Genomic DNA, 13,941 nt, shown 5'->3' on the forward strand with positions numbered 1-13,941 from the left:
TTTATTTTTAGGTGTTATACATAATATTGCATTACTTCGAGAGGTAATAATCAACTCACGCTTTATAAAAGGAGACATCAACACTAAATTTCTTTCTGATGTATATCCTGATGGCTTTAAAGGTTTGTATGCATTGAAGTATTTTAATATTAAAGTTATTATTTTTTACTTATTGTAATGTATACTTTTTTCTATTTTGAAATTAAGGCCTTTGGCCTATATTATACTTGATTTATTAACATACTTAGAATATCCAGACTATTGACAGGATGATTTTGAGTATTCATGAGTAATTCACAAATGTGTAATCTATAATTTCATTGAGTAAAGAATTAAACTATGTGGAATGTGTACTAGTCCAGTTTTGAAGCAAACATATAGCCAGAGAATTAGCTTACCTGATTTTCTGATTTCTGCAAGTCAGAAGAGTTCTGCAGGAACTGTTCTTTAATAATTAAACACTATATGTGTATGAAAATTAGCGCTGAAAATTTCAGAATACCAGTTTCTATTCCTGTTAATAAAAATGAAGATGTCTACGAAGATGATGGTTTGTATTCTGAAAAAATTGGTTTTGAGTAAAATAATGAGTGGAATGTGAAATTTAGTACTGCAAAGTTATCAGTGAGTGTTTCCAAGTAGTAGGAAAATTGCTCATCAAGTTAGAGACAGAGAAAATCATTTAGTGAGCATTGAAAACATAGTTAAATGATATTAAGAAAGGACATGACTTACATGAGACTTAATAGAAATGTTATTCATGTGAAAGCAAGAAGCCTCTACCTGTATTTCTAATGAACTTAGGGATATATGAAAATTAGATATTCTCTCACAAATATCGTGTTCTTTATATCCTTTTAAAGTCTTTTACTAGATAAAATTTCCCAATCATTTTAGAAAATGTATTTAGATTGAGGTCAACTTCATGTAGTTGAACTATTGAATACATTTACAAAGCAATTTCTTACCTCAGAATTTACAGTACAGTATTTTCGTAAGACTAAATGGAGATTATTGTTTTGATTGTTCTCTCCAAAACTTTAATGCTACAGGGTTTTATCATTAGTACCAAGAGAAATGGGGAATGTTTTTTATTTGGGAACTGAAATAAGACTAATGAATCATCAGTCGTTTTCCTGAATTTTTAAATTTTTGTAAATATAAAATACAATCTTAATATCTTACAGTTTTATATTTGCATGATTATTTCATGCTATCATGAAGTTAGGAACCACTTATGTTATTGCTTTTTATTGTATCCCTAGCAACTACACAAATTCTAGGTTCAATCAGGATTTTCAGATGCTTTTGTGTCTGCCTGGTGAATGCATCTGTGGAGGTGATATGACATGAAACAGTAGGCAGAAGAAACAGCAGGACAATACTTCAGGGAACCTTTCAAACAGGCATATTGTATGTGTGTATGGGTTCTTATAAATGCACACATTTACATATGTGTCTCTATATATGCATGTATGACATAGAGAAGAAAATGGGGAATTAAAATTTCTAATTGGAGTTTACTCTGTGCTGTACAGGTAACAGTAATGTTCCAAATTCTTAAGGGAACTCAGATATTTACCTAGAACCTAATATTAAAATTTTTTGTGATAAACTTAATATATTACATTGTTTTTTTGGTAGAAAATTATCAGCATTGTCACAATAATTGTGTTTATTATGCTTATGCAGAATTTTTAAATCTTATAAGTCATTAGAATGGCCTTTAGCAATTTTTAACCTCAGCTTTCATTTTACATGTGAGGAAGCCAAAGCACAGAGAGATTAGGGCAAAAAACCAGTAATATGATAAAACCAGAAATTGAATTTAGAGCTTTCAACTTTTCTTTTAGTACTCATTCAACTTTGGAAGGATTCAAAGTCATAAATCACAGAAGTTTCAGAATATGCTGTATGTTGTCATAGTGCCTGTAAGGACTTTGAAGTACATACCTATATTTACCATTCTTCATGTCTACCTCTTATTTTCTCATGTGATTTTCATGTCAGTTCTTTCTTCTCTGAATGGCTACTATCTCTTGTTCTTTATCTTCAGATTACTCTGTCCCCGCCCCCCCCCCCCCCCCCCGCCCCACCTCCTCATTTTTCTCTAGAGCAGGACTTAAATGTATTAAACTGTGTCATTTTGATTGTTTGATATATGTGCCTGAAAGAGCAGCAGGAAGTGGCAACTGCAGTTAATCCAGGATCTTCTCCATATGTTTGAGGCAGGGTCACTTTGCCCCTTTGGGATTACCCATCTGCTTTCCATCTGTCCAGCTATCATAGGCCTATGCATAGGCAAGTGCCTATTTTTATAACTGCATAGAAATTTTTTATGATAGGTGTTTACTATCCCAAGTTTATTTGTAGACTAGGACAGTGTTCCTAAAGGTTCCTAGATTGAACTTTGAAATGATTGTAAGTTTTAAAAATAGGATACACAAGAATTTGTTCTTCATGTCAACTTATTTTATTCTATTTTTGCAAAGCTATTTTCCTTTGATTAAAAAAAATAAATGGAAATGGGGATGAAGGTATTTTGATTCTGAAATAAAGAAAAAATGAGAAAGTATTTTAAGACCTATAATTTCTGTTGTCCTGTAGTGAACATTTTGGATTTATTTCTCTGCTGCATTACTACACTGAAATCGCCAGCCTCATCAAAAGAAATGATCAAAATCACCTGAAAAGTTGCAAAATTTTTATAGACATTTGATTCAATATAAGAAAAATACCTTTAATTATACTTCTTCTCCCCCCCACCCCCCAACTGAATTTAGTCAAGGATTTCTTTACCTTTAAGAGTGTTACTATGATATATGGACTGAAGTGTGGCATTTAAAGATCCAGTCATTAAAATTATTTCAACAAATAATAGATGTAAGCTCTAGAAGGAATTCAAAGACAAATAATACATTTTTCGTGCTCTTGAGCTTATATCACAAGAGAAATAAACAATAAACATGTAAAGAACTAATTACAGGATAGACTAAAATAAGTGCTAAGTAAAGATATAAGCAAAGTATCTTAATAGAGGCAAAAGAAACCAATTCTGATTTAGGGAATCAAAGCTGGCTTCAAGGACAAGGTAGCATTTAGACTGTTGAAACACCTTTCCATGGACTCTATTCCATAGGCTCCAGGGCTGCCAAATGCCTTGGGAGAACTATTGTGCACATCTCCTCCTAATCCATCCTTTTTGATGTAATGTTGATAGTTTGAAATTAGCCCAGGAGAAAGCATTTACAATGAGGATGCTGCATGCTGGGGCTTTCCCTGCCCTTCAGTTTCATGAAGCTCCTCCCCATAGAAAATTGTGCTGCAGATCTGGAAAGTATCTGCGTTCTAATGGTGAATACTTTTAGTCATTGCTATTTTAAATGATTTTTTTAAACATAATGTTTGAATTGCCTCATTTCTTTCAAATGAATTTAAATAACTATCCGAGTGTTTTTTCTTTTATGACTTTTACAAGTAGCATCTTGTTGATGATTCAGCATTCAAATTGCCTACACTGTACTATTTAATACTCTACTATCTGTGTATAGTACTGTGGCAAATAATACTGTTAGAAATTGTGGTGAAATGAAACCTGGAAGGGACATTTTAACCTGCAGACCCTGGAATATAGAATCCTGCCTTGACTCACACACTTTTTGAGGAATTGTGCGAATAGAGCAGATTTCCCTGCTGCACAAGACTCAGCCAGACCAGGGAGCCTTCCTAAGCCTTGTTAGGCTAGACCACTGTCCACAGGTCCACTCTATTATGCTAGGACCTAAAGAGGGGAAGGAGAGAGATTGGTGGGCTGGTTGGTTGGGATTCAAACCCTGACTGCATGCAAGAGTATCACACCTTTATTTTCCATTAATCCTTCACACTACAAAACATGCCCTACCCAATGTCCTTGACCAGCCACACTCCTTTTCTACTTTTCCTTTATTCTCTACTTAAGACGTTAAATTTGAGATGAGGAGTGATAAGGAGAAGCAGATGTGAAGAGCCTTAAGTATGGTTTTCCTAGAGACCTGAGTATGGTTTTTTATTTGTAACTAGGGGCCCGGTGCACGAAATTCGTGCACTGGGTGTGTGTGGGGGGAGAATGTCCCTCAGCCCATCCTGCCCCCTCTCACATACTGGGAAGCCCTCGGGCGTTGACCCTCATCACCCTCCAATCGCAGGATCATTGGCCCCTTGCCCAGGCCTGACGCCTCTGGCTGAGGCGTCCGGCCCGGGCAGCGGGGACCTACAGCTGCAGCAGCCCGGCGATCATGGGCTTCGCTTTAGGCCCAGGCAAGGGGCCCCTAGCTCCCAGGACTGCCAGCTTCGACCATGCCCAGCTCCCATCGCTGGCTCCACCCCTACTTCCTGCTATCACTGGCCAGGGCGGAAAAGGCACCTGATTCTCCAATCATGGCTGGGGGCTAGGGCAAAGGTGGCCCCAGGGCCGCCTTTGCCCTGCCCCCCAGCTCTTAGCTCCCCCCTGGGTTTCTGATCACTGTCAGTGGCAGGGGGCTTCTTCCTGCTTTCCCTTTCACCTCCCTGCATTGTGCCTACATATCAAATTAACCGCCATCTTGTTGACAGTTAACTGCCAATCTTGGCAGTTAATTTGCATATAGCCCTGATTAGCCAATGAAAAGGGTATCGTCGTACGCCAATTACCATTTTTCTCTTTTATTAGTGTTGATTGTTTTGTTCTGTACCTGCTTAATATTCCTTTTTTCTTTCTTTTCGAAATTAGACCATAAACTTCTAGTCAGCAGGATTTTTTTGTCTCATTTGAATAATATTGCTCCCTCCCATTTCCCCTGCAGGCTCCAATGTCTGGAATAATACTAGCTCCATAAGAGATGCTGGATAGTATACTTGTTTGAATGATTCATAATTCTAAAAGATAGAAGCATATATGTTGACATTATGTATTTGATTGATTGCTTGATTGATTTCCCTCAGGACACAAGTTAACAGAGAGTGAGAGAAACCAGTTATTGGCAATAGCATCATCATTGTTTGTGGCATCCCAATTAAGAGCACAACATTTTCAAGAACATGAAAATTCAAGGTATGTTAGATCATTTAAAACAGAAGACATGAACAGAAAAATATTAATTATCTAAAAGACAGGAAATTACTAATAAAAGATCTAACTAATCTCAATTCTAGACGTTCTTATGAGTGTTTGAAGTATAATAAAGTTATAGTGCTTAAAAATTGCTTCAATTCAGTTCAAATGAATTTTTTAAATTCAGAAAGAAAAAGGATGGTTGCCCCTTTAATTTGGACTTCATTAGAGGTAAGAAAATACTCTGAAAAGTTACAGGAAGACTGTTCAAGTAATTTGTATTTATTATTTCTGTTTTATTACTTTGTTAATCTTTTCTGTTTGTTTTGTTAATCCTCACCCAAAGATATTTTTCCATTGATTTTTAGAGCAAGTGGAAGGGAGGGGTAGAGACACAGAGAGAGAAACATTGATGTGAGAGAGACACATCGATTGGTTGCCTCCTGCACTCACAGGATCAAATCTGCAACCCAGGTATATACCCTTGACCAGGTGAGAGCTGACGCTCTATCCACTGAGTCAAACCAGCTAAGGCATCTTTGTTAATCTTGATAAAAGTTTTGAGAAGTGTTATCATAATAAAATTTAGGATAAATCTTAGTAATTTCAAAAATATAAATATGAGCCCGGCCAGTGTTCTCAGTGGTTCAGCTCAACCTATGAACCAGGAGGTCACGGTTCAATTCCTGGTCAGGGCACATGCCTGGATTGCTGGCTTCATCCCCAGTATGGGGTGTGCAGGAGGCAGCCGATCAAATTTGGGATGATTCTCTCTCATCATTGATGTTTCTATCTCTCTCTTTGCCCTTCAGAAGACACCACCAAGAAAATTATAAAACAAGATAGCAAATGGCAGAATGTATTCAGAGTTATCTAATAAAGGACTTGACTATATAATATATAAATAATTGTTACGATTCAATGGTAAGCCAAAAACCCAATTAAAAGATTTTGGCCTAGATTCTTTATTAAAGAATTTATATCAGTGGCAAGTAAGTTCATGAAAAGATGTCCAACATCATCAATCATTAGATGAATCCCAGTTAGAACCCCAATACTATACTACCACACACCATTGGAATAATTTTCATTAAGTGAGTGGTTAAATAAATGTATAACCATGCAATAGAATACTGGTTAACAATAAAAAAGAATGAAGTATGTTATACATGCATCAACATACATAAATCTAAAAATAAAATCATGCTAAGAAAAAGAAATCAGCTAAAGAAGACTACATGTGATTTCATTTATTTGAAATTTCTAGGAAAGGCAAAAGTGTAAAGACAAAGATCAGTGGTTGCCTGGGTGTGGATGTCACAGAATTACATCTGTATACAGTCACTGCCCCAAACCATAACCCAATAGTTATTCCTATTTCACCATCATCCCAGAATCCTCCTCCCCTGCTACTACTGATGAACTCATTACACGTTAGAAGTTTCAAAAAATTATACCAATAAAATACATAGGCTAGAGCTTAGTTACGTAGATACTTGTGCACATGTTACCTGTATAACAAGCAATTATTTTATTTTTGGTTAGTTTATTTTTCTACTGAACTTATCATTTATTTAGTATGCCAGTTTATTGTAAAATTGGTACCCATAACAACAGAGACCTATAACATCTAGATAAATATACTGGCTTTTTTGTTGTTGTTGTTAATCCCCACCCAAAGATATTTTTTCATATTTTTTTGGGGGGGCCCAGAGTGAATGGGAGAGAAGAAGGGGACGGTGGGGGGGAGGGAAAGAAAGGGGAGGGAGAGAGACATCAATATGAGAAAGACACATTGATTAGTTGCCTCATGCACTCTTGGGATCAAATCTGCAACCCAGGTACGTACTCTTGAGACTGGAAATTGAACCCATGTGCAGGCCAACACTCTGATCACTGAGCCATGCCAGCCAGGGCTATATTGATCTTTTGACAAAGTATAATCTTGTGTAGATAAAGTGACTTTATTTTTGCTTGTTCACAGAAGAGGTCCCTGATAGCAAAGCTGATGTAAGGTGGTTGTATCCTCACATTTTGGCTTCAGAATCATGTTTTCATTATTGGCTTGGGAATTGAGTCTAGTGTTAGCCTCCAGGTGTGGCTACATATTGCTCTGTCATGGGTGTGCTCATGTAATGTTTATGCTTCCAAACCCAGTGGCCTCCAGCCCTTCCTTTGTGTTGCTTGTTTTGGCTGCTGATTTTATTTTCCCAATTTCTCTATGGGTTTCACTCTTTCATCATTTATGACTTGGAAAAAGACATTAATAGTACGTACCCACAGTATTTGGATAGTAAAAAGATAGCAGTGCATTTTAGAAAAAAAGGTTAATGTGAGAAACAATAGCAATTTTTCTTATGATGACTGTAAACAAATTTGGTGAGCATAATTAAGGTTTTACATAAATATATGCTGACTTACCATGGTATTATTTTTCTTTTTAACTATCCTGTTCTTAAACACTTTTGACAGAAATGCATCATTAAAAGTTGTGTTAAGCAATCATTTCATGTTACTTGAAGCTAAAATTATTTTGTTGGCATTGTGGTTTGGTATAATAATTTGTTTCACTAACAGTTAATGATTGCAGGAAAAAATATTAAGGAAAACAATTTTGCCCCTTTCAGTAATCTTTTATTTAGTTTTGCTTAAAAAAGCCTATTTCCCTGAGGGCCAAATACTTCTCACAAGTCAGGATTCACTTTTCTAAGCTAGGCCCTGCCCTTGCTTTACACCTCTGCTTTACTCTAGCCAGTGGTTCTCAACCTGTGGGTCGCGACCCCTAAGACCATTGGAAAACACATATATAATTACATATTGTTTTTGTGATTAATCACTATGCTTTAATTATGTTCAATTTGTAACAATGAAATTGGGGGTCACCACAACATGAGGAACTGTATTAAAGGGTCGCGGCATTAGGAAGGTTGAGAACCACTGCATCTAGTCCACCTCTGCCATCCCAAGCTTCTCAGGTACAGTGAGTGCCACTCTGCCCTCGGTAGGTGTCTCTGCTTCCTCCTTCCCCATTAGTATTTCTGCATCTGTTGCTTTCTTTCCTTAAGTTGTGTAACTATGCATATTGCCCTGCAGCCTTTCTTATGGTTTGGCAGTTAAACTTTCTAATTCCATGATTTAATCTTCCTATTAAACTATCTGACTTGTTTATCACTTCTAGGGAGAGCCAGGGCCACTTTCCTGGTGGTAGATTGTCTGGTGGCCAAATCTCTCTTCCTTAGTAGAGGGCTGTTTTGCATTACTTTGTGTGGTGTGAGAATTTGGCAGGAGTTGTGGCTCAGACTAAGGCCTTTCCTCCCTTTTAGATGTCAGTCCTGAGGGTTAAAGCCATGCTGAGGTGCATGTGGGCAGTTTATGTTTTCATCTATTTCAAGGTATTTGAAAGTAAATGTTGATGCAGGTATATAGTATATAATTAGATTTTGTTGGCTTCTTTTTACTTGTTTGCTTCCTTTTCTTCCTTTACCTTTTACACCATTCCCCAGAGGATGTATTCAAAACCCTAAACATCTTAATCATCAATATTTAACTCTTTAATCCATTTTGAATTAATTTATGTGTATGTTATGAAACGAGTTTCATTTTTGTGATTTGGAAGTTTATTTATAAAATATTTCAACCTTACCCCTCCTACCCAAAGTAGTATTTCTTTATAATTGTAAGGATGGGAAGAAGGAAATTTTTGTCTTAGGCCCATGGTCGGCAAACCGCGGCTCGCGAGCCACATGAGGCTCTTTGGCCCCTTCAGTGTGGCTCTTTCACAAAATACCGGCTCTTCTACAAAAATACTAACTTCTGCGCATGGGCCACAAAGTTTCAATCGCACTGTATGTGTGTGCCCGCACATGGTATTTTGTAGAAGAGCCACACTCAAGGGGCCAAAGAGCCGCATGTGGCTCGCGAGCCGTGGTTTGCTGAGCCGCAGTTTGCCGACCACTGTTTAGGCAGTTTGGGCCATATAACAAATTACCATAGACTGGGTTGCTTAAATAACAAATATTTACTTTTCACAGCTCTGGAGGCTGGAGTTCAAGATCAGGTGTCAGCAGGGTCAGGTTTTGGTGAGGGCTCTGTTGGAAGCTGCAAAAACCCTACTTACATCTTCACATGGTGAAAGAGGGCAAGCTAACTCTCTGGCCTCTTAGAGGGGCACCACTCATGAGTGTTCCACCCTTGTGACCTAATTATTCCCTAAACTCCCTTTTCCAAATACTGTAACCTTGGGCATTATATTTCAACATAGGAATTTGGGGGGACACAATTCAGTAGCAGTGAGTGTGTGCTCTCAGAGTGCGTGAACCTCCTCTCCCCCTCCATCTCTTCCCTTTCCTCCCTCTCTCACCACCCATTCTCTTCTCTCTTTCTGCTTGCTTCTCTTCCTTTACCCTCTCCTCTTCTTTTCCCTCTCTTTCCCAATTGTGTAACTTGCATGCACACACACAACACATACAAATGAGTAGATGTGTGTATGTTAAATAAATACATTCTGTGGTTCTTTTGGCTCCTTCACCTGAAATTTCACAATGGTTGACGTGTTGCAGTGGAACCAGCATTGAGATGTCAAGAGTCAGGATTTTGGTCCCAGTGCCACTACCAAGTATTAAGGCGGAGCAAGCCTTTGTGCAAATGTTTCAACTTCTGACTCCAGTTTCTACCTCTGAGAAATGGCACTGTTGGATTGGACAATTCCTGAAATTTTTTTCAGGTCAGCTCCTATTTGAATTGCATGAGGCAGACACTTTTACTTTCTGGTTTCTACTTTAGCCTTCTATTTCTCTCTTGGTATTTGAGCAGAGGTTAAAGACTCAAGAAAAGGAACACTTCACTATGGGCTACGGTTATGCTGATGAAAATATTTCCGCCTGAAAGGTTTAAAAATGCAGCATTCACTTTGTGGAGGATTACTCTGGGTGTATGGAGTCTGTGTGTAATCACCACTTTGAGCTCATACTTTGTAGAACATATCAAGTATCTTGACTGGCTACAGAGCCTGTCATCAGTTTAACTCTTTTAGTCACAGTAGCATAATGGGAAATTATATTCACTTGAATAGCAGTCGTTGTGTCTACATTTATATTGCATTTTCTTTCCTCATCTGGCTTCCTGATAAAATGGAGAATCAATATTTTACTGACTTTTACCTGACAGATGCAATTATCTGTGTGTTGGTTTTTTTTTTTTTCCTGTTAAAAAAGTGTCCTTTCCTGGTTTTAGATTTATAATTCATTTACCCATTCTTAAGTTTTCAATTAGAAGAAAAAGTTCAAGGTTTTAAAATATGACTTTAATCATTGAAAGATATAATTGGAAAAGAAACAAAAAACAGCTGTATGAAAACAATTCCCAAGTAAAGGCAAGTATTTTTATAGTTACATATTGGCTCTTTTACTTAAATGTCTCTGAATTTAAAAGGATATATCATATTAACACATTTTCACCGTCTGTGACACTAAAACGCAACTTTTATATTATACTTGTTTCATATTTGTTCTCAAGTTAGCTGCTTCATTATAACAATTAGGTTGATATTTTAATAACGGACTGTATAATGAAAAATAGTACTTAGGACATATGTTCACAAACATACATAGTCATACTATGCCTCTGGAAATAGCTACTTTCACTTGAGCAATAAATTCACTAAAAGTAGCAAAAAGGGAGAAAACATCAATTTAGTTAATTTCCTTTATGCTCGCCTTACTTTTAGTATCTTTGTTATGATATTTTCATTTATTTAATTAGACCGTCCTGGATGATTTAGAAATTTATGTGAGATTAAGCACAAAATATTGATTAAGTGGATGAAATGTCATATTTATAATTTTTTGCTAAATATTACATTTTAAAATATATCTCTTTAATTCTATGATAAGAGCTGAATGGAAGACAAAATAGCCTCATTATTGCAAGAGAATTTCTCTGTTCCCTGCAATGACTCCAAAAGCTCTTGCACACTTCATCAGTATTATTGTAATTCTTTGGCTGCAGGATATTTGGCAGCTGTTGCACCCCACTGGCAAATCCTATTCATACTTCTTTCCCATTCACCATTGCCATTGGAGAATTGATTTCTCTCTCCTCTACTCTAACCTTTCCCAATTCATTTTGGATTGTTCAATGTGAAACATTTTAATTTCATATCATACAGCTATTCAGCTCACAATCCCTTTTTTAACCTGTCACCAGGGTAACAGCATAGCATGCTTTCTTTAGGCAATCAAGTTTTTATTTCACATGCTTAATGTTGCATTAAATGTTTGCATTTTGTTTAACCCCCTTAAATACTTTGAACTCTGGATATGTTTTGCAGGATAATGAAATTCTTGATTTTTGAATCAAAACTAAATCGACACTATCAATACATTCAGAATAAAATGTCAAATGATTAATTTATATAATTCAAAGATTAGTATTAAAATCCAAGTTAGCTGATCTGTGTAAGGAAATCTTCTGTAGACAGTGGAAGAATATTTGGATATTTGTATATGTAGCCCTGTTCCAAAAAAGGACTTAAAGGCGTTTTAAAGAGATTTGTCAGTGAGATAAGTAAAAATTTAAAAGAGTAATGGAATTAGCAAGTGGAAAAATTATATCTTTTAAAGACACTACTTGATTTTTCAGTGTAATGCTTTTTTTCTCTATTTGTGTGTATACCATAATGATTTATGTCTTTGATTTAAGATGAAGTAATGTACTATTGTGTGGTTGAGAGTCTCTTCTAGGAGATGGATTTGGGCATTGTGTTTATCTATTTAGTACTACCTTTTCCTTAAAATAAGTAATTAAATTAAAATGATAGATTATACTAGATGAAATGCATATATTTAGATCTTGATTCTTTTAATTGAGTATATTTAAATTTCTATTTATACTGGTACTTTTTCATCTTTATCCCAAATAAGAGTTTCAGTGAGATTTGTTCTGTGAATAAATTTTAAGAATTTAGGATATTCTAAGAAATATAAAAAATGCATAAGAAAAGGAACAGCAGAGACTAGTAACTTACGTTATTTGAAAGCATTATCATTTTAGAAGATATTAGCATAGTAGTTGTTTAAATATCCTAATATACTATTATACAATCCCACATTAATGTATAGGATAAATTCTGAATTAAGATGCCCATTTTTATAAAACCATCTTTTTATTTTACCTTTTCTTTGAACATTAAAAAAATATATATATATGTGTGTATACATATATATGTATATATGTGTGTGTGTGTGTGTGTGTGTGTGTATATATATATATATATATACACACTAGGGGCCCGGTGCACGAAATTCGTGCACTGGGTGTGTGTGTGGGGGGGGGAGTGTCCCTCAGCCCAGCCTGCCCCCTCTCACATACTGGGAGCCCTCAGGCGTTGACCCCCATCACCCTCCAATGGCAGGATCGGCCCCTTGCCCTGGCCTGACGCCTCTGGCCTAGGCGTCCGGCCCGGGCAGCGGGGACCCACGGCTGCAGCGGCCCTGTGATCGTGGGCTTCGCTTTAGGCCCAGGCAAGGGGCCCCTAGCTCCCGGGACTGCCAGCTTCGACCATGCCCAGCTCCCATCGCTGGCTCCACCCCTACTTCCTGCTATCACTGGCCAGGGCGGAAAAGGCACCTGATTCTCCGATCATGGCTGGGGGGCAGGGCAAAGGCGGCCCTGCCCCCCAGCTCTTAGCTCCCCCCTGGGTTTCTGATCACTGTCAGTCGCAGGGGGCTGCTTCCTGCTTTCCCTTTCGTCTCCCTGCATTGTGCCTACATATGCAAATTAACCGCCATCTTGTTGGCAGTTAACTGCCAATCTTAGTTGGCAGTTAATTTGCATATAGCCCTGATTAGCCAATGAAAAGGGTATCGTCGTACGCCAATTACCATTTTTCTCTTTTATTAGTGTTGATATATATACACTAGGGGCCCGGTGCACGAAATTCGTGCACTGGGTGTGTGTGTGGGGGGAGTGTTCCTCAGCTCAGCCTGCCCCCTCTCACATACTGGGAGCCCTCAGGCATTGACCCCCATCACCCTCCAATCGCAGGATCGGCCCCTTGCCCAGGCCTGACGCCTCTAGCCTAGGCGTCTGGCCCGGGCAGCGGGGACCTGCAGTGGCAGCGGGGGGCGCTGCGATCGCGCGGGCTCCGCCCCTGCCCCTGCAGGACGCCTCTGGCTGAGGCGTCCGGCCCGGGCAGCGGGGACCCACAGCTGCAGCGGCCCTGTGATCGTGGGCTCCGCTTTAGGCCCAGGCAAGGGACCCCTAGCTCCCGGGACTGCCAGCTTCGACCATGCCCAGTTCCCATCGCTGGCTCCACCCCTACTTCCTGCTATCACTGGCCAGGGCGGGTTTCGGATCACTGTCAGTGGCAGGGGGCTTCTTCCTGCTTTCCCTTTCACCTCCCTGCATTGTGCCTACATATGCAAATTAACCGCCAATCTTAGTTGGCAGTTAATTTGCATATAGCCCTGATTAGCCAATGAAAAGGGTATCGTTGTACGCCAATTACCATTTTTCTCTTTTATTAGTGGAGAGAGAGAGAGAGAGAGATCCTCTGATCCTTGATTTAGTGTTCTTTGTAATTTCTGGTTTTCTACAGTGTGTTGGACTAATTCTTATTTTGAGTGCTCATATGAAACTAATAGTCCTGGATCTAGATAGCATTGGTCTACATGACTAATGTTCTTACTATCTATTTTACAAAGGTCACTTTCTTTCAGTAGAGTAAATTCCTGAATATACAGTTTAATGATGACGGTTTTTTACCTACAGAGTTAGTTATTAGATCACTCCAAAAATAACAAATAGCACTCTGTATTGTAAGATGCGTGGGCTTAGAATAATGGCAAAACAGTTCCTGTCCTTTAGGAGGCTTA

At 38.1% G+C, this 13,941-nt stretch overlaps 1 protein-coding gene across 3 annotated transcripts in view; it reads left to right on the forward strand.

Annotated features, from left to right (window-relative positions):
* The window catches only part of PCCA (propionyl-CoA carboxylase subunit alpha), a 382,460-nt gene that overhangs the window by 227,683 nt on the left and 140,836 nt on the right, over positions 1-13,941 (forward strand). For all 3 annotated transcript variants that reach the window (XM_059685039.1, XM_059685040.1, XM_059685041.1), the window contains exons 17-18: positions 12-122; positions 4,960-5,068. In XM_059685039.1, coding sequence (XP_059541022.1) covers positions 12-122; positions 4,960-5,068 — 220 coding nt within the window. The remainder of the gene's footprint in view (positions 1-11; positions 123-4,959; positions 5,069-13,941) is intronic.

This window comes from Myotis daubentonii, chromosome 2 (genome assembly GCF_963259705.1).
Source record: "Myotis daubentonii chromosome 2, mMyoDau2.1, whole genome shotgun sequence".
NCBI classification, from domain to species: domain Eukaryota; kingdom Metazoa; phylum Chordata; class Mammalia; order Chiroptera; family Vespertilionidae; genus Myotis; species Myotis daubentonii.